The 21,571-nt window shown below is 37.4% G+C and overlaps 2 protein-coding genes across 2 annotated transcripts in view; both read right to left on the bottom strand.

Annotated features, from left to right (window-relative positions):
* The window catches only part of LOC150080437 (centrosomal protein of 290 kDa-like), a 386,964-nt gene extending 367,111 nt beyond the window's left edge, over window positions 1–19,853 (bottom strand). The window contains 9 exon segments of the mRNA XM_090380692.1: window positions 2,188–2,418; window positions 15,612–15,754; window positions 15,825–15,852; window positions 15,855–15,913; window positions 15,916–15,987; window positions 15,990–16,025; window positions 16,551–16,573; window positions 18,091–18,467; window positions 19,839–19,853. Of these exon segments, the coding sequence (XP_090236818.1) occupies window positions 2,188–2,418; window positions 15,612–15,754; window positions 15,825–15,852; window positions 15,855–15,913; window positions 15,916–15,987; window positions 15,990–16,025; window positions 16,551–16,573; window positions 18,091–18,467; window positions 19,839–19,853 (984 nt within the window).
* A 151-nt stretch (window positions 19,854–20,004) lies between these two features.
* LOC150080436 (centrosomal protein of 290 kDa-like) overlaps window positions 20,005–21,571 on the bottom strand; it is a 208,716-nt gene continuing 207,149 nt past the window's right edge. The window contains exons 20-21 of the mRNA XM_090380691.1: window positions 20,642–20,860; window positions 20,005–20,220 (exon numbers count right to left, since the gene is read on the bottom strand). Of these exons, the coding sequence (XP_090236817.1) occupies window positions 20,005–20,220; window positions 20,642–20,860 (435 nt within the window). The remainder of the gene's footprint in view (window positions 20,221–20,641; window positions 20,861–21,571) is intronic.

Here is a 21,571-nt window from a genome sequence, read left to right as displayed (position 1 = left end):
CAAAAGAAGATATTTGTTGACATTGGACTTGAACTTCTGTAGATTGTAATTTTCAGGAAATACGTACGAAAGAAGGTTGTTCCAGAAAACGGCAGTTGAATGAATAAATGAGGAAGATGAAAAGTTGGTTCTATGGGTTTGAAGTTGGACAGTAAATGGATGTTGGCTGGTGGTGGAACGTGTTCGGACTGTTTTGAAAGAGAGAGAGAGAGAGAGAGAGAGAGAGAGAGAGAATTATAGAAGCCAATTCAGAAGAACAGTGCCCATGGAAGTATCTGTAGAAGAGGCATGCAGCAGAAACAGTACATCTATGAGAAAGCGAGTGGAGAGACTCTGTTAGAGATGAATCATTAATTAACCTAACTGCCTCTCGCAGACTTCTGAATGGAATCAAGAAGTCTGAGAGAGGTTTTGGGGGCACCACCCCAGATGTGGGAACAATATTCCGTGGCTGGGCAGATTTGCGATTTATACAGAGTGAGCAGATGTTTGAAAGAAAAGTAACGCTGAGAGTGAAAGAGAAAACCAAGTTTTTTAGATGCAGAGGAAGCAATATTTGTAATGTGCTTGTGCCAAGAGAGATTAGAAGTCAGGGTAATCACCAAAAGAGATATATCATTTTGCCTAGAAATCGGAGTGTCACAAAAGATAAGCATAGGAGCGAAAGAATCCTTTTTGCGAGATATAAGACAAGAGGTAGCAAGATTATACACTAGCTGATCCGGAAGCCTCCTAGAGAGTTACCAATAGGTTTGGTCCGGTGTACTAACTCGCGGTCGGCCTGCGAACACCGTTTTAGAGCTGTACCCTCAAATATAATCTTGCTACATCTTGTCTTGTATCTCGAAAAAAGGATTCTTCTGCTCCTATGCTTATCTTTAGTGACACTCCGATTTCTAGGCAAAATGATATTTCTCTTTTGGGGATTACCCTGACTTCTAATCTCTCTTGGCACAAGCACATTACAAATATTGCTTCCTCTGCATCTAAAAAACTTCCTTTTTAGGAACTGGCTAAAAAGTATATAATCTAAAAAGTATATGGTGTATAATCTTGCTACCTAATCTTGCTCCATAGTTTTGCCGATGATAGCACATTGCATTCCACTTTCCATTTTGAGAAACCTTGTCCTGTTCAATCAGCTTCAACTTCTCGAAAATCTGCTACCAATTCCTTAAATGCCGATCTTCAGGTAATTCTCCAGTGGGGCAAAGACAACTTAGTTGATTTCAACACTTGTAAAACTCAGTCTCGTCTTATATCTTGCAAAAAGGATTCTTCTGCTCCTATGATTATCTTTGGTGGCACTCCGATTTCTAGGCAAAATGATATATCTCTGTTGGGAATTACCCTGACTTCTAATCTCTCTTGGCACAAGCACATTACAAATATTGCCTCCTCTGCATCTAAAAAACTTGGTTTTCTCTTTTGCTCTCAGCGTTACTTTTCTTCCAAACAGCTGCTCACTCTGTATAAATCACAAATTGCCCTAACATGGAATATTGTTCCCACATCTGAGGTGGTGCCCCCAAAACCTCTCTCAGGCTTCTTGATTCCATTCAGAAGAGGGCAGTTAGGTTAATTAATGATTCATCTCTAACAGAGTCTCTCCACGCGTTGTCTCATCGACATACTGTTTCTTCTGCATGCCATTTCTACAGATACCTCCATGGGCACTGTTCTTCCGAATTGGCTTCTATAATTCCCACTCTCTCTTTCAAAGCAGTCCGAACACGTGCCGCCACCAGCCAACATCCATTTACTGTTGAACTTCAAACTAACAGAACTAACTTTTCATCTTCCTCATTTATTCATTCAACTGCCGTTTTCTGGAACAACCTTCTTTCATTCGTATTTCCTGAAAATTACAATCTACAGAAGTTCAAGTCCAATGTCAACAAATATCTTCTTTCATCTTCTCAACCTCTAACCCAAGCACGGTACTAAGTACTATAGGTTCTAATACCTCTCTTGTTTGGGGTTTACATAAAAAAAAAAATAATAATAACATTTTTTCCTTTTTTCATTAATAATATTAAGCCCTCATGGAACTACATTGCATATTTATTATACATGTTTCGTGACTGATTCACATTCACTTAATTCATATTCTATACATTTTGTGTGTGTAGTTCCTAAGATAATATATTTTATGCAATATGCTACTAAAATAAATGAAAGGACTACCTTAAATCTTTGAAATGAACCAATTCTTTGCATTGCTGCTGCTTCTTTTGCCAATTTTGTCTTTTTCAACTTTTCATTTTCCTTTTGGAGTAACTTTTCTGTGTCTAAGAGAATTTTGTACTTTCTTGATAGGATAATTTCATTGTTCCTTAATGCTATAATTTTTCTTGTCATCTCAGCCAACTTAGATTGGACTTCATCTTCATTGGTATCCAGGCTACTAAAAAGATTCTTACAAAAAAATTTTTAAGGCATTTTAAATAATATAAAAAATCAAAATTTTATTTTATAAAAATATACTTCCACTTTCTAATCTAGTACCAAGAAGATTAATCCTAGTCAAAATATGTGAGAAAAGTAGATTTTACAGTAACATGTGCCATATTTATAACTACCATTTTAAATTTTAATCATCTCTTTTGTATTCTGTTCTGTGAGCACCCATGTGTGCATGTGTTACTGTTTCCTCAATTTTTAATTGGATTAATCTACTCATTAATGGTGTGTGTGTGTGGGGGGGGGGGAAATGAAGGTTCAGAAAACAGAAGATATTCATTCACATTGAACTTAATACCGGTCTCCACATTCACATTACTCAGCCCCTTTCCACTCACAGCCGGAAGAGTGAAGACAGTGAGATTATATCTTAGCTGATCTGGCTACCTCCTAAAGGCATTACCAATAAGTTTGGTACAGTGGAACATGTAGCAGCTGTCCTGAAAAAAACTATTTTCAGCTGTACATGTGAAATTCAAGGGTTTTCCTGTAACCTGAAAAGATGTGGCTCATACTGAATGGTTGAAGAAATAGAGTACATCTGGTATTCTATTAACAAAACCTCTACATACAAAGAATAACTGCTTAATACGAAAATGCTCACCTAAGGATTTATACAAAATATTTTACTTATGTTTCCTGTTAATTTCCAAAATACTGAAATTTCAGCAAAATAATAACTTATTTTTCTGAAATTACAATATGCAGAGAAACAGAGTGGGCAAGTAAATCAGAATGTTTCATAATGGGAGATTTTAACTTTCCAAATATTGACTGAAATTTGTGGATTAATCACTCACACACTAGCACAACTTTTGTGGATTTATTGGATGACAGTTTTCTACAACAGCATGTTAGAAAGGATCTAATAACTTTTAACAACCCAAAGATCTAATAATTTTGATCTGATTAACAGTAGTGATTATTCATGTATTAAGAATCTGCAAATAAACCTAGATGTCAGTGATCACAGTGTAATGTGGGATTTACTTAGGGATATAACAACCATCAATGGTAAAGGGAAGGATTTTGCTTTCATAAAGGTGACTACAGAGGTCTCAGAGAGTTTTTAAATTCTATAAAGTGAGACCAACTGATGTTACCATCAGCTAATTCCAAATGGGAAGCACTCAAGAAATTAATCATAGAAGCTGCTAGGCTTTTCATATCAGGTAAGAAATACTCTTCAAGATTTAGGTATAAATGGATGTCAGATGAACTAATGAGACTCATGGTAGAGAAGAAAAATGCATGGGATGCATATAAATTATCAGGTGACACAAAAGCCTACAGTAGATATAAACTAGTCTGTAATCAAGTCACAAATCTTTGGCAAAGGATGCAAAGAAAAACAGCAGAGATTTCTTTACTTATGTAAATACTAAAAGGAAGAGGATGAATCAAATTGATCCACTTGATATCGATAGTTTGACTGTTTATAATCCCACCCAAGTTGCTGACAAATTAAATGAGTACTTTGAATCTACCTTCACACGTGAAGAATTCTTCAGGAAGCCTTGGCATCCAATTCTTCTGAGAAGTGGATGCCAGAAATTTATCAAATTCTAACAGGGAGCTAAATGATTTTTGTAATAACTGAAAGGAAAGTGGAAGATAAACTGTTGAAGTTAAACATAAGAAAGGCACCTGGGATGGATGGGACTATCCAATTATATTAAGTGAAACTGAAAGGAAGTAAGCAAACCGTTAGCCATAATTATGAGAACATCCTTGAATTCAGGAGAGGCCTCTGCGAATTGGAGATGTACGAATGTATTCCCAATTCACGAAGGGTGACAATTAATTACAGACCTGTTAGTTTAACTTCCGTTCCAGGGAAAATAATGGAGTCGGTGGTTAAAGAAGTAATGCAGAATCATCTAGACAAGACTGCAGTTATATATCTCACACACACAGCATGGGTTTGTTAAGCATAAATCTCATGTGACCAATTTCATTGGATACTACGATGTGGTCACAAAGGAACTAGATGCAAAAAATAATTTTGATATCATATACTTAGATTTCAGGAAAAACCTCTGATACTGTTTCACATAAAAGACTGCTGTAAAAATTGGAGCAGTATATCATTAAGGGCAAGTTACTGCTATGGATAAAGGAATGGTTCAGTGATAAAAGACAGAGAGAGGTTATCAATGGACACTGCTCTTTGTGGACTAATGTTATTAGTGGAGTCCTCCAAGTGGGCCCACTGTTGTTTTTTATATTTATTAATGATATTAATGAAGGCTTATCAGACTTAATGCCCAAGTTTATAGATGATACAAAGGTTGTCATGGTGGTTAATGACAGTAATGATGCTACGCTACTGAAACAGGATCTAGAAAATTAGGCACATTAATAAATGCAAAGTATTTGTTCCTGCATAGGAACAAATACTAAAACTGAAGGAGGAGATTGAATCTATCATTCAGTGTTATCCAAGTTTGGCTTACTAAAGTCAAAATCCTCTGGAATCTAGCTCCAGAATTTAATGAAACTGAATCAATTGATAAGTAAATAGATGTAGAGGACAGTACTCCATCAAAAAAAGAAATAATGGTCATTTTTTTTCCCATGAACTTTATTATTTTTATAATTTCACTATAATGTGAACAATCAATTCAAAACAATCAAGCCTTTTTCATGCTCTGTAGTTACACTACAGAGCATGAAAAAAGTAACAAGTAACACAGTGCATTTTCATGCACTGTGTTACTTGAAGACAACATAGAAATAACAGTTCTTTTGTAGAATTTTGTCCCTATCTAAAATATTGAACTTAGACCCTGACCATTTCAGCTAGGTTTGTGCCTTAAGTTAATTAACTGATTGTGAAGTCAATTCATGATTCCAATGGCAAACTGCCAGGTCCCTAACAATTTTATTGCACTGCATATTTCCAGAGTAGTTTAAGATTTTTAAACTCCTATGGAAATATGCAGGTCCCACTTAGGGTAACCTGGCATACTATTTTTCATAGTTGCTGGTTTTGTACTCTATAGTTTTTTTAGCTGTGTACTGAATCCTCCATCTTTAAATTGAGTTAAAATCTCTGACTCCTCTGAAAAACAGCATAAAGAAACTTTTCAAATTAATGGCATATCTTGTGCCACTTTAAAGGAGTGAGATGAAATAATATAAAACTAATTATAATTAAAGTTATTTAGACTAAGGCGCATTTAGGGCTAGAGCCTCAAGCTGCGAACAAATTTAGACTATGTATATAAAGTGCTTAGCATCATAATACACAGCCATTTCTGAATAAACAGAAAATTTTTAAGGTGGCATCGTTTTAGGTTATATCTCATATTGTGAATACCTTCACAACGAGTTGCCATGATATTGCACTACTTCGAATAAGTAACGCTTCACCTAAGGAGAAGACTAGTGTTACTTATTCTCAGATAGGTACCACCACCCAGACAGCACTGTTTCAAGGCTATTTGGCCCTTCGTCAGTGAGTGGGTAGGTACCCAAGTGATGCAATGATGGCAAAAACAGTTATGAAGTATAACTCCACAATATGAGAGATGCCTGATGGTGTATGATGTATTTAGACTAAGGCGCATTTAGGGCTAGAGCCTCAAGCTGCGAACAAATTTAGACTATGTATATAAAGTGCTTAGCATCATAATACACAGCCATTTCTGAATAAACAGAAAATTTTTAAGGTCCTTAACCTTAAAAATTTTCTGTTTATTCAGAAATGGCTGTGTATTATGATGCTAAGCACTTTATATACATAGTCTAAATTTGTTCGCAGCTTGAGGCTCTAGCCCTAAATGCGCCTTAGTCTAAATACATCATACACCATCAGGCATCTCTCATATTGTGGAGTTATACTTCATAACTGTTTTTGCCATCATTGCATCACTTGGGTACCTACCCACTCACTGACGAAGGGCCAAATAGCCCTGAAACAGTGCTGTCTGGGTGGTGGTACCTATCTGAGAATAAGTAACACTAGTCTTCTCCTTAGGTGAAGCGTTACTTATTCGAAGTAGTGCAATATCATGGCAACTCGTTGTGAAGGTATTCACAATATGAGATATAACCTAAAACGATGCCACCTTAAAAATTTTCTGTTTATTCAGAAATGGCTGTGTATTATGATGCTAAGCACTTTATATACATAGTCTAAATTTGTTCGCAGCTTGAGGCTCTAGCCCTAAATGCGCCTTAGTCTAAATACATCATACACCATCAGGCATCTCTCATATTGTGGAGTTATACTTCATAACTGTTTTTGCCATCATTGCATCACTTGGGTACCTACCCACTCACTGACGAAGGGCCAAATAGCCCTGAAACAGTGCTGTCTGGGTGGTGGTACCTATCTGAGAATAAGTAACACTAGTCTTCTCCTTAGGTGAAGCGTTACTTATTCGAAGTAGTGCAATATCATGGCAACTCGTTGTGAAGGTATTCACAATATGAGATATAACCTAAAACGATGCCACCTTAAAAATTTTCTGTTTATTCAGAAATGGCTGTGTATTATGATGCTAAGCACTTTATATACATAATTAAAGTTATTTACATTCCATATTTATGTTTATGTAAATACAATTATTAGAATACAACATTCCACATCTAAACCACTATTTCCAATATTCCTAAAAGGATTTTGTTTTGTTTACTTTAAATGACAAGCGTAACACCTTAGCTACATTATAAAATTTTGCACTGCAGTTTTTATTTTTAAAACAACACATCAACATTATATATTTTTTAAAAATATATTAGATAACCATACATCTAAAATATAGCAACCATAATACATTCATAAATTTTAGCTCTTTTGTAATTTTTAAATGTGAAGACTATGGGGGCTTCCAAAGGGGTATCAAAATGTTCATACCCTTACCTAGAAATAATGGCCCTAGAAAGGTTAAACTTCACAGGAACTTTAATCCTTTCTATGTACTCTCCATATATAGTAACACATTTCTCCCATCTATGGATCAATTGTTTAATGCCTTTATCATAGAAGTCCGCACTTTTTGCCTGAAACCACGATTCCACTTCATTGATGACTTCCTGAGACGAATCAAAGCAGAGTTCATACAATGGTTTCTTCATTTCTTGAAACAAGAAAAAGTCTGATGGTGCTAGGTCAGGAGAATAGGGTGGGTTCACCCTAAAAAAGTTCTCAACATCCGTATTACACAAATCCAACAGTTAGCAAGAACACTGCATTCCACATTGCTTCTGCAAAGGCAATCAGCAATCTTAGAACCCATTGTGCGGAGACCTTAAACATGTGCAGATGATCAGGTAAAATGCTGTAGACAGACCCATAACTAATTCCCACTGCATCTGCAATGAAATGAATTGTCACACATCTGTCACTCAGCGCCAACTGCTTAACCTTTGCAACCATCTCACTGTCGTGAATGTTGATGGCCTTCCTTCTCGTGGTTCGTCAAAGACACTTGTACAACCACACTGGAACTCCAGTTTCCACTTTTTTACAGTGTCATAGGATGGACAATTCTATCCATACAAAGCTTTTATTTCTTCGTCAATTTCCTGAGCTTTCTTGCCCTTCATTGGTATGAGGGGATACCATATATCCCCTCATATACTCTTGATTCCCTAATTTCTCAACTATGTAAGTGCAAAAATTCATTAAGCAAAACTCTATTACATAGTGGAAATAAAATATATACTACTAAGTCTGATAGTGCCAAAGAGGGATCTCTCTCTGTAGGCTTTATTGCAATGAGTGTCAGAAGGTTAAGTACAAATTCACATCATTGTGAGGGGCTTATATGAGGGCTTGAGAAACAGGGTTGGTGCCCTCAAAGCAATTAAAATGAGGAACCATCAAGAATTCAGCAGCCCAACACAAAAGGGAGACTATACTCATGCTTCACTCAACATAAAATCCTCTACAGCAGAAAGTGCTGGTAACACAGGGGAGTAGCTATTGTAGGTGACTCCACACACCTACAATACATAGAATAGGAACAGGATACCCCTGCCAGGGACAAAAGCTGATGATGTTGTAGGGCACAAAGGGTGATATTGTTTTACAGCTTGATAATAATGATATTAAGAAAAGGAGATCTAAGGGTTTACTTAACAAGTATGGGGAAATTTTGAGAAAAAAATTACAAATTAGGATTAAATATCACAAAGTATCTGCAATTCTGTCCAGAACTTGTCAATCAATTTGACCCTAGAGAGAGAGACAGTGGAAGGCTCATGGGTAGATGTTTCTCAGCATAGTCTCTGCTTGTAAACAGGAGAAACTTTTTACAGAAATGGGATACACTTAGGTGAGCAAGAATATCTGCTGATACTATTCAGGAAGTGTTCGGTCAGTCAGAAAACTGCTAGCTTAATTGTTTGTTTGTTATTTGGTTTTTAGGAGCATTAGCAACTAAGGCCATATTGCTCCAGGGATATGTGGTGGTCATTCCCTGACCTTTCCGCATCCTCCGTATTTGGTGGTCACGGGCTCGAACCCTGGTCTAATCAAGAAGTGAGTGCTAAGCACTGCTGCTCCTGCCCACCTGGCTACGGAGGAGCCTGCTAGCTTAAGGTGGGGGAGGATATACAGTAGGCAGAGGGAGAAGCGATTCTTGCACTACTTCTACTTGAGATACTTGGGACATATAGCAGCCTTGAAAGCAAGTTGTCAGGGATAACAAGGTCCTCATGAAACAAGAAAATATGAGGGCTGTGTTAGGGTTGCTTAAGAGGAAAACCAGGTGAACATACACTATTTTTAGAGTATAGTAAACAAATCTGTTGAATTTGAAGCAGTGCAAGAATTCTTTCACCTCTACCTTTTCTAGGGATATCAAAAAAAATAGTGCCACTTAGACCATCCCTCTGATAATCTGTTTTATTCTTTAACTGGTAGTGGGGTGAAATTTTCACTTCAGAGTCAAAACTACTTAGCATGCTCCAGCATAGTCAGGAGGGATAATACAGTCATCCTCGATTTTCACAGGGGTTATATTCCAGAAAAACACTACGCAGTCCAAATCCAAGCAAGGCAAAACGTAGTTTATATGGCATAATGAAGGTTCCATACCTGTACACAAAAAAAATGTGCAAAAAATTGTCTTCATTCGGTAAGAAAAAAGAAAACAATTACAAACATGTCCATAAAATTAATCTTGCTAATACATACCTCTAGATTTTTAATCTAAATTCATTGCTTCTTCGTCCCTGTTTTCCTGTGATAAACTTGCAACAGTATCTGGAACTTTTTTTGGAAAAAATTAGTTAAAACTGTTTGCTTAGAAGCATGCTGTTTTTCTCTATAAATTTCTTCATAAGGAACTAATGCTAATGATAAAGTTCTGCGAAAATTTAAACTCCTCTCCAAATTATGATCCATATCCAGAGTTTCTTGGCTAAGCTGATTTGAAAGTCTTAAAACTCAGCTAGTCTCTTCACGGTCAACTTTTTTATGTGCATCTTCTTTGTTTTTATCATTTATCTTCTTCTTCACATTTTAAAAAAAATATCTTCCACTGATAATTGTTCTCAAGATTCAATGACCTCTGTGATATCTGCTGGTCCCAGTTCTTCAAATCCCTCTCAGCTAATCATTTTGCCAATTCTCACAATCTCAACTACCTCTGGCATTTCGACTTTAGTGCAGCTTTGTGGCCACAGCTTTTTCCACACTGCATTCATTGTTGAGTTCTTAACTTCTCACCACACAAACTCAATATTTTTTACAGCATCAAGAATGTTATAATTCCACTAATAATCTCAAATTGAAAGACTGCCTATTCCATCAGTAGCTTCTACTAATTGTAAAAAAGATCTTCTTAGGTAATAAAGGTTAAAGGAAGCTATAACACCTTGGTCCATCAGCTGAATTAACGAACTAGTATTCGCTGGAAGAAAGGTAACTTTCGCATAAGGGTGCAGATCAGACAAATGTGCAGGATGACTGGATACATTGTCAAGAATGAGCAAGATTCTGAATGCTATGTTCCTTTTCAGGCAACATCTTTTTGTTTAGAAGCAAAAGCAATTTAAAAACCAATCCTCGAAGATTTTAGCCATCATCCAGACTTTTTTGCTTGATTTCCAATGAACTGGTAAGGTACTTTAAAAGCACAAGGATTTTCTGAAGTATAAATTAGAAGTGGTTTACACTTAAAGTCATCCTCTGCATTGCCACATAACAAAAGTGTTGACCTATCTTTTGCAGCTTTGAAACTTGGGGTAGTTTTCTCTTGTTTTGAAATGAATGTTTGGCTTGGCATATGCTTCCAAAATAAGCCCAGTCTCATCAGCATTAAACACTTGACTTGCTAAATAGCCCTCAGTCGCAATAACATCCTTTAAAGTTTTCAGATACAAAGAAGCAGCTTCTGTATCTGCACTGGCTGCTTTGCCCATTAATTTTAGATTGTGAAGACTGACGTTTTTTAAAATTTTCAAACCAACCCTTACCAGCCTGAAAGACATCTGCATTCTTAGACGGGCTGACGAGGCTACTAGGAGACGGTCGTGTTCAAAGCCGCTAAGTGGATTTTTCTTATTTATTGATTTGAAATTATTGTTTTTCTAAAACTTTTGATTTAAATTTAGTAGTATAACATTATTTTGTGATTTTCTGATTAATCTGGTGTATTTATTCTTTACTCGGCCTTGTAATTGCATAAAAGTATCGGTAAGGCTATCCACGTGTTTGCAACTCCGCTGAACGAGAAGTTCTTTAGCCATATTTAGCCGCTTGATTGAATATTTTTTACATCGAATTATTTCTGTAAGTAGCTTATAGACCTAGTAAGGATCGTTAGTTTATTCTGAATTGAGACAGCGAGATGTGAAAGTTAATTAATACTTAAGTGTCCATAGATATAAAGTTCGTAAGTTCCCGCCTTTGTGATACGATAGTTATATACCGTACTAGATAGCGTTAGTTGAACTTCGTTAGCAGTTAAATTGTACTTTTAAATAAATACATATAACGACTTAGATTACAAACGTAACATAATTAATAACATAACATAATTAATTATAATTAATTAATAAATTAATAGAATCATGACTCAGACCAGAGCAGCAAAGCAAAAGGCTCAAGCTAATGGAAGTGCTGTGGCTCAGAGCAGAACTGAGGGAGACAGTTGTCCTCTGACTCACAGCCTTATAAAATGCACTGTTTGCTTGATGTTTGCAGAGCAATCGGGTACGGGACATGATACTGCCATGGGGGATGTCTTTGTGTGTGCGCGATGCAAGGAGTGTATCGATATCAGGAAACAACTCAGGAAACAATTTAGAAAACAACTCAGCGTTCTTGTGGGCCTATATGAGAGCTTGAAGGACAGGGTGGATGACCTCGAAGAAACTAAATTGAGGGGCCCATCAAGCTCTCAGCTGCACACATCAACGCCAGAGCTTGCACTTGGGCATCACGTGACACAGAGGCAACCCCTAAGGCAGAATGCACTGGTCCCGAAGGAACTAGTAGTTGTTGGTGACTCTATTGTCAGGGAAACGGGGAACATGCTTTGTAAAAAGGATAGGTGGAACAGGACCAGGGTATGTCTGCCAGGGGCAAAGGTTGATGACGTTGTAGAGCAAATATCATCTTTTAAGGGCACAAAAGGTGATATAGTTGTACACGTTGGCACTAATGATATTAAGAGTAGGAGACGGGCAGAATTACTTAACAAGTACAGGTCACTGTTGAACAAAAGCCAAGAATTAGGGTTGAATTTGAAAGTGTCTGCAATTCTGCCCAGACACGATAGGAGGGAGTATATGATGAGAGCCTTGTCGATCAATTCAGCCCTGGAAAGATTGTGCAAGGCTCAAGGGGTAGAATTTTTTTCAGCCTGGACTGTACTTGTTAACAGGAGAGATTGCTTCTACAGGGATGGGATACACTTAAATAGAAAGGGTGCAAGAATATTTGCTGATGCTATTGAGGTAGTGTTAGGTGGGTCGGAAAACTGCTAGCTTGGGGGGAGACAAAGACCAATAGATTGACAGTAGCCACTGGCAGAGGTGAAAGAGATTCTTGCAGAGCTTCTATTAGAATGAGCAAAAGCCTGAAAAACAAGATGCATGATATTGAAGAGACTGCTGGGAGCCATTGCGGTACAAGTAAACACATGGGTTGTGTTAGGGTAGCTAAGAATAGAAACAGGTGCAGGTATACTTGCGTGTACACCAATGCTAGGAGTTTAGTAAACAAATTTGATGAATTTGAGGTATTGCACAAAACATCAAAGGCAGATATTGTTGGGATATCAGAGACATGGTGTCACACAGATATAAGAGATGCAGAACTGGAATTTGGGGAGTACAACGTCTACAGAAAGGATAGACAAGACAGGAAGGGGGGAGGGGTTATGCTATTAGTTAAGAAACACATAAAAACCAAGGAAGTGAAGCCAGTCAACATCGCTGGACAGTGCAGTGTTGAGTCAGTTTGGTATGACATAAGCATTGGGAGATCAAAATTGAGAGTAGGAGTGTGCTATAGGCCTAATGACTCTGATGAGTATAATAAGAAACTGTACAGAGAAATAGAGTGGGCCAGTAAATCAGAGAGTCTTATAATGGGAGATTTTAATTTCCCAGATATTGACTGGAATTTGGGGGCTGGTCACTCACACACTAGCAAGGCTTTTGTGGATTTATTGGATGATTGTTTTCTACATCAGCATGTTCGGGAGGCAACTAAAGGTAGTAATACTCTTGATTTGATTATCAGCAGTGATTCTTCACACATTAAGAATCTGCAGATAAATGAACCACTAGGTGGCAGTGATCACAGTGTGCTGAAGTGGGATTTACTCAAAGAGGTAACTACCATTAGGGGTAAAGGGAAGGGTTATTGCTTCCGTAAAGGCGACTACGATGGACTGAGACAGTATTTAAATTCTATACAGTGGGACCAACTGATGATGTTACCAACAGCAAATTCAAAATGGGAAGCATTCAAAGAACTTATCTTGGAAGCTACTAGGCTTTACATACCAACTAAGAAATATTGTTCAAGGTTTAGGCCAAAATGGATGTCAGATGAACTAATGAGGCATATGGCAGAGAAGAAAAATGCATGAGATACTTACAAATTAACACATGACACAGAAGCCTATGATAGATGCAAGTTTATATGCAACCAAGTTACAAAGGAGGTTAGGCAGGCGAAGACAGATTACGAGAAATCCTTGGCAAGGGAGGCAAAGAAAAACAGCAAAGAGTTCTTTACTTATGTAAACTCTAGAAGGAAGGGGATGAATCAGATTGGTCCACTTGATATTGATGGGTCAACTGTTGATGATCCTGCTCAGGTAGCTAACAAACTAAATGAATATTTTGCATCGACATTCACACATGAGGAGTTATTCAGCGAGGGGAATGCCAGAGGTGTATTCAACTCTAGCAGTAAGCTACAGAATCTTGAAATAACTGAGAGTAAAGTGGAGGAGAAACTGTTGAAGATAAACACAAGAAAGGCACCCGGGGTGGATCGGATCTATCCAGTTATATTAAAGGAGGCAGCAAAGGAAGTAAGCAAACCATTAGCCATAATTATGAGAGCTTCCTTGGACTCAGGAGAGGCACCCATAGACTGGAAATGTGCAAATGTGACCCCAATTCACAAAGGAGGATCAAAGGCTGACACAAGTAATTATAGACCTGTGAGCTTAACTTCTGTTCCAGGAAAATTAATGGAGGCACTGGTTAAAGAAGCACTGCAGGATCATTTAGACGAGACTTCAGTTATAGCTCGGACACAGCATGGTTTTGTTAAGGGGAAGTCTTGCCTGACCAATCTGATTGGATACTATGATGCAGTTACAAAAGAACTGGATGCAGGGAATAGCTTTGATATTATATACTTTGATCTTAGAACGGCTTTCGATACTGTTGCACATGGAAGACTGCTACACAAATTGGAGCAGTGTGACATTGGAGGCAAATTGCTGCTATGGATAAAGGGGTGGTTGAGGGGAGAAGACAGAGAGTGGTAATCAATGGACACTGCTCATCGTGGACTAATGTTATTAGTGGAGTCCCTCAGGGCTCAGTGTTGGGTCCATTATTGTTTTCTGTATTTATAAATGATATTGATGATGGTATATCAAGCTTAATGTCCAAGTTTGCAGACGATACAAAGGTTGGCAGGGTTGTCAAGGACACTACTGACACTATGCTGCTGCAACAGGATCTGGAAAGGTTGAGCAGATGGGCTGAGAGGTGGCAAATGAAGTTTAACATTGACAAATGTAAAGTACTACACATGGGAAACAGCAACCCCAGAGCAATGTATCAACTCTGTGGTACTACACTGACAGTGGTAGAGAATGAAAGGGACCTGGGGGTGGTTGTGCAGGCAGATATGAAGTTCTCTGAGCAGTGCAGATGGGCTGCAAGAGTAGCTCATGGAGTGTTGTCAATGATATACAGGAATTTTTATAGCAGGGATAAGGAGGTGATTATTCCCTTGTATAAGGCAATGGTCAGGCCACACCTAGAGTACTGTATACAGGCCTCATTTCAAGAAGGATGTAGAGCTGTTGCAACGAGTACAGAGAAGGGCAACAAGATTAGTGAATGGAACAAAGGGGTGCTCTTACGAAGAAAGGCTTAAGTTTTGCAAATTACAGTGTCTGGAGACTAGGCACCAGCGAGGTGATCTGATAGAGGTGTATAAAGCCTTGAATGGTTTGAGCATGCTCAATGCTGATGGGATTCTTCCTCTAGCTCAGAATAATCACCTGAGAGGGCATAAATTCAAATTGAGGAAAGACAGATGTAGGATAGACGTGCAGAAATTTGCCTTTAGCCAGCGGGTGGTTGGTTGGTGGAACAGACTTCCATCCCTTGTCGTGGAGGTTGATAGCCTAAATAAGTTTAAGGCTCAGCTGGACAGGTATTTTGAACGAACAGAGGGGTGAAGTGGAAGTGGGTTTTTTTTTTTTTTCTTTTTTGGTTGATGCTACATAAGCTTGCTTTCTTGCATCAAATGCCTCTACTAATGCTAATGCGAATGCATTGGATGGACCAGCTTCTTCTTGTAAGCGATTAAAAATTTGCAGAGCTTTGGCAAGAATAATATCTGAACTAAGAGGCATTCTTTTTGGATTAAGATCTTCTATCCAAAAAGAAAGGAATTTTTCAGTTTTCTCTAAAGGATTTCTCACTTTTGTAATGCTTTTCCCAGCCAATGATGTGGAAAAGATAACTAAACTTTCAATTTTCTCAGCATTTCCTCTAATTTGTCGAATGCTAGATTCATTAATGCTGTATTTCTTGGCCAATGTCACAACTTTTTGCCATTCTGTAACTGAACAATTTAAAAAATTTTCCTCTAAATTTTAAATTTTAAATTTAAAATTTAGAGGAAAGAAAAAAACCATGGACATCGCACACCAGTGTACTGTCGCTCCCCCCCCCCCCATGCATGCTTCCTTTCCTAGTTCACTGCCAGCACACAGAAACTTAAATGCAACTGATAGGAAGGGCCAAGCTGAGTTTGACGCCAGCAATGTTCACAGTCACCTTGAGAAAGAACTGGAAGTCTACTTCTTTCAAAATGCTTTGAAACTCTCCTTGACCTTGGAGAGGGCGCTGACTCTCTTTAAAAATTACAGCTGTGAATTACAGGCTCCGAAAAAGCAATAAGTGTTTGCCTTTTTATTTACCTACTTGTTGTTTTATATTGTACTTTATACGTAGTCTTATAGCTATAGTTAGGCTGGTTATTTTTATTTTTAATTTAGAAAGAGTTTTTGTGAATTACTACTTAATATATATGTAAAACTGTTATTTCGTTCGAATCTTGCAGCAATTGTTTTTGTATAGAGTAGTAGGGAATTCAAATTTTTAATTGTGGCAACTAGGCAGCTCTAACGTATAATTATATAGCATAATACGCATCACTGCATTTAGGATTCTATTAGATAGCATAGTATTGACAATTAATTAATTAACTTTATTGATCTTATTAATTTAAAATATCATGGCCCCAGACTAGGGCAGCAAAGCAATGGGCACAAAGTGGCAGGAGTGCTGTGACTCGCTGGAAAACTGAGGGGGGGAGGCAATTCTCCAATGCATCACAGTCTAAAAAAATGTGCAACTTGTGAAATGTTTGCCAAACTCTCTGGAACAAAACATGATCTAGCCAAAGAGGGTGTCTTTGTGTGCGCCAGGTGCACAGAGAGTCTAGAAATTAGGCATCAACTCAGCATTCTACTGGGCATCTATGAGAGCTTGAGGTGCAGGTTAGATGCCCTCGAAGAAATTAATATGAGGGGCCTGTCAAGCTCTCAGCTGCCCAACTCAACGCCAGAGCCCACTCCTGGGAATCAGACAACACAGCAGCAATCTCCAAGGCAGAATGCACTGATCCCAAAGGAACTAGTTATTGTTGGTGACTCTATTGTCAGGGAGATTGGGGAATATATTGTGCAAAAAGGATAGATAGAACAGGACCAGGGTATGTCTCCCAGGGGCAAAAGTTGATGACATTGTAAAGCATATATCATCTTTTAAGGGCACAAAGGGTGATATTGTTGTACACATTGGAGCAATGACTTTAAGAGTAGGAGATTTGCAGATTTACTTAACAAGTACAGGTCAATGTTGCAAAAAAGTCGCAAGTTAGAGTTAAATTTGAAAGTGTCTGCAATTCTACCCAGACACGATAGGAGGGAATACATGATGAGAGCCTTGTCAATCAATTCGGCCCTGGAGGAAATGTGCAAGGCTCAAGGGGTAGAATTTTTTTTCAGCATGGTCTGTGCTTGTAGAAGAGACTGCTTCTACAGGGATGGGATAAACTTAAATAGAAAGGGTGCAAGAATATTTGCTGATGCTATCGAGGCAGTGTTAGGTGGATTGGAAAACTACTATCTTGGGGGGGATTCACAGACTAAAAGGTTAAAAGTAGCTGCAGGCAGAGGTGAAGGTGATTCTTGAACAAGACCTGGAGCGAAGGATGCTGGGGGTTTCAGGGACTGATGGCAGTCATTGTGAAACAGGTGGGTATATGGGATGTGTTAGGGTAACTAAGAATAAGAATATGTGCATGTATACTTGCATGTATACCAATGCTAGAAGTATAGTAAATAAATTTGATGAATTTGAAGTGTTGGTCAAGACATCAAAGGCGGATATTGTTGGGATATCAGAGACGTGGTGTCACACTGATATTAGGAATGCAGAACTGGAATTTGGGGAGTACAATGTGTACAGAAAGGATAGACAGGATAGAAAGGGAGGAGGTGTTATGCTGTTAATTAAGAAAAACATAAAATCAAAGGAAGTGCATCCAGTTGATATAGATGAATAATGCACTGTTGAGTCAGTGTGGCGTGACATAAGCACTGTGAAAGCAAAAATAAGAGTAGGAGTGTGTTATAGGCCTAATGACTCAAATGAGTATAATGAACAATTGTACAGAGAAATAGAGTGGGCAAGTAAATCAGAATGTCTTATAATGGGGGATTTTAACTTCCCAGATATTGACTGGAACTTGTCATTGTGGAAGTTGATAGGTTAAATAAATTTAAGGAGGAACTGGAAAGGCATTTGAAGTGAATAGTGTGATTTTTTTTTTTGGCTGATACTGCATAAGCTCAAAACTTGCTTTCTTGCATCACATGCCACTACTACTACTACATCCAAAACTTCTGACCAACAAGGTTTTCTTGGGGTTCAGACAGACAGGCTGAGGAGATGTGGAGTTGTCTTGTGTCCACCGGAGAGTCAGTACATAAAAGGGCTAAATCGCTGTTTAGATTACCAGGATAGTATTCGGGATGAATAAATACGTCGACAACGTACTTTTCCACATAAGGATAGAATTCATCATCTCTGTGGACATCCCAGTCATCCAAGCGAACTTTTAGCTCTGGAGTATCATGTTTCTTCAAGCAGTGAGCTGCAGTTACAATCCACTGACTGGAGATGAGGGTTCCTCCACATACGTAAAGATTATTTCCTGGAGCCACTTTCAACAGAATTGCAACCTGCCAAGGATATTCTCCAAATTCCTAAAATGAAAAAAGCTACATTTGCTGTAGCTTTCTTCATTTTAGATGCTAATTAAACATACACTTTATACAGACAGACAAGAAATATTAAATCAGCAAAAGCAATGCTTACCGTTTAACACACTTTAAATGGTAAGCATTGCCATTAAAACACTTTTGTGTGAACCAGAAAAGATTCTGTCTGAACAGTTAACATAGGATAACTGATGAAGGGGGTTCCCGAATTAGGAAATTGTTTCAAAAATAACCGCACAAACACACCACTGTTTATTGCTATGTTTAGTTATAAGAATCAGTTTTGAATGCCTTTGTGATATATTTCTAAAGCACATTCTGGAGGTCATAACCATAAAACAATAAAAACAATTTGCACTGGAAAGTGCAAATTGTTTTTATTGATTGCACTAACAGAAAAGCCCAATGGCTTTTCTGTTAGTCAATCAACAGGTAGTAAATTCGATCTTATTGCATTTGTGACAATCCCAAAAGCTGGAATTCTGTGGGATTTTACATTATTATGGTGAAATGAGTTTCCCCTTCAATCATCTAAAAAACATAAATAACTTTTCAAAATCTGCTCTTCATTCCTATTTTTGAAGCTTCTTAAACAAAAATTGTGCAAGTAACAAAACTCACTGAGCAATCTAAACTTTTGGTAGTACATACCTGACCGCGCAATAGAGAAACCTCACAATAAAAACTGCACAAATCGAGGGATGACTGTACTTGTTTTACAATAACAGTAATTATTATAAAGTTTCTATTTTATAAATAAACAGAATTAATAATGAATAAATAAATGAAAATATAAATGAATAAATTGATTACAACCACCCAAAATAAAAATTTATATCTGGCAGTTGTAATTGATTTATGATACTTAAGATTTTTTTCTCTAAAGCAAAATTACCAGTCAGTAATGTTGCAAGTCACTGTTAATTAATGATGAAAAGTTTCCCAGCCCAGCAGTTCTTACGTGAAGAATAATCTGACTCAATGAATACTTTTAGACTATCATGTTTGTATCATGAAACTGCTGTATATGCTTTCTTTCTTGCATCATATGGTACTACTAATGCCAAAACATCAATACAGCTTTAATGCATTTGTATTTGACCAGAAAAATAAATCAAAGACCGTACTGATAAAATTTAATTTTGAGCAACCACTTTGTTTGCATGTAACTCAGTGAGTGTTTGTATTGTATTTCCATTACATAACAGAAATAATTTGATTGTGTGAGGCATTGTATGGCACATATGCCTAATGCCAACTTTGGATAAAGGATCAGTCAACTGTGAGTCCCCTTTGTCATCTGGGCCCCACACCCATGTGTGCTTTGCATGAGGGTTAATCTAGCCTGGAATATACGACATTATAAGACATGTTTCAAAATAGGAAATACAGGAAATATATAATAACTAAAAGCAGTAATGCTAGGTAAAGTACAGCTCCATATTACTTCTAGTATTTATGGACATTACATTGAACTTGTCTACTTGAGTCTCCTTTACAGTGCTATAGCTCTGTAAAGACATCAAGATTGTGCAACTCCATATGACGCACTTATAGTCACTCCTGTTAGTGTATGAACCTCTAATCTATTTGCAGATACAATTTCTGGAACTTCATTTTGGTCTCCAAGGTAGAGCGACAGCTCCATAGCTGTATCATGAACAGCAAGCTTGTGCAAATTCCTATGGCCAGAAGAAGAAGAAGCACTTACAGTCACTCCTGTTAGTGTATGGGCCTCCTTGGTATTTGTAGAGGTAAGTTTTTTGAATTCACATAACCATGCTATTCAAGGTATGTTAATACCTTTTCCATAAGTGTTGTTGGCCCACTAAACTGTCATTTGACTGTTGTGTCCTTTTCACTTTTTCCTCTTTATGCAGCTGCAGCTGACCTTGAATAGCTCAAATGTACTGCTGCACAGAATGATACATGACTGCTATGGCATCTGTCAACTGAACTTCTGTGAAACTCAATCAGTTTGGCACGGCAACCCAATATGGCTACAACATGCATCCGCAGTGTCTCTATGTCATGTTTCGGAGTGCTGCTGCTACTTGCTCTAAACATTCTAATTTGTGTCAAATGGATATCTGAATAGTTTGAGAGATTGGTACAATAAATATATCAACTTAATCATTAATATTAATGTAAAATCTCACTTCCAGTTCTTCAATTTTCATTTTATCTATAGATATTCTTTCCTGCCATTTCAGATTTTCTTCTTCAAGTTTATTTTGGTTCTTTTCAAAATCTTTCATTTTTTGTGCATGTTCTTGATAGAGCAATCCAAGTTGATGTCGGACTGTTGAATAGTTACACTGCCAGCTTTCCAAATGTCCCTCCAATTTCTTTATCAACTTCTGCTGTTTATTATATTCCTAAAACAAAAAGAAAAAATACTACTAAAAATGTTGGATCAGTTACTTTTAAGGCAAGAGAATATAAATTTCTATTTCATAATATTTCACTACTTTAATGCCATAATTTTGATATGTATTTCATAACCTAATAAAGCACTATAACAAAAATTAAAAATTTACAGTGAAAATCTAATGCAATAGCATTAAATAATTCAATGTCATTAAGTTTTACTATTATTCCTACAATTCAGAATTTACATCCACAACCTTTATTACTTTCCCTTTAGAGAAACCTAAAAGGGAAATAAAAAATATTGTGGGATTATATTTCATTGCAAGCATTGAAATAACCTAAGGAATACATGCATTTTTACATTCAATTTCTGTCTTGAAGATGCTTTGGTCTGTCAATGACAGAGGCCAACTTTAGCCATGAAGGCTTGAGCATATGCTTAAACTACACTGCTAAGGCCACCCTACGCACGCAGCAACACAGACACAAGCAGACACAAACTTTAAGTTTGTGTCTACTTTCATAATTAACTCATTAGTGGCAAGTTGTGGTATAAGCAGAAACTGCTAAAACACACGTCTGAGCACTTTCACTGAAGTTTGACCTGCCTGGCTTGAAAGAAATTTCAGAAAGTTCTGAAATCTTCACATGTATGGTTTAAATACTTGCCATCAGACTTTATTACCAGTTATCAATCGTAAAGTGTGGTGGTGTCT

This window comes from Mastigoproctus giganteus, chromosome 9, assembly GCF_048544385.1.
Source record: "Mastigoproctus giganteus isolate SK-2022 chromosome 9, ASM4854438v1, whole genome shotgun sequence".
NCBI lineage: Eukaryota > Metazoa > Arthropoda > Arachnida > Uropygi > Thelyphonidae > Mastigoproctus > Mastigoproctus giganteus.
The sequence above is the reverse complement of the archived record's forward strand: the minus strand, read 5'-3'. Positions and strand labels throughout refer to the sequence as shown.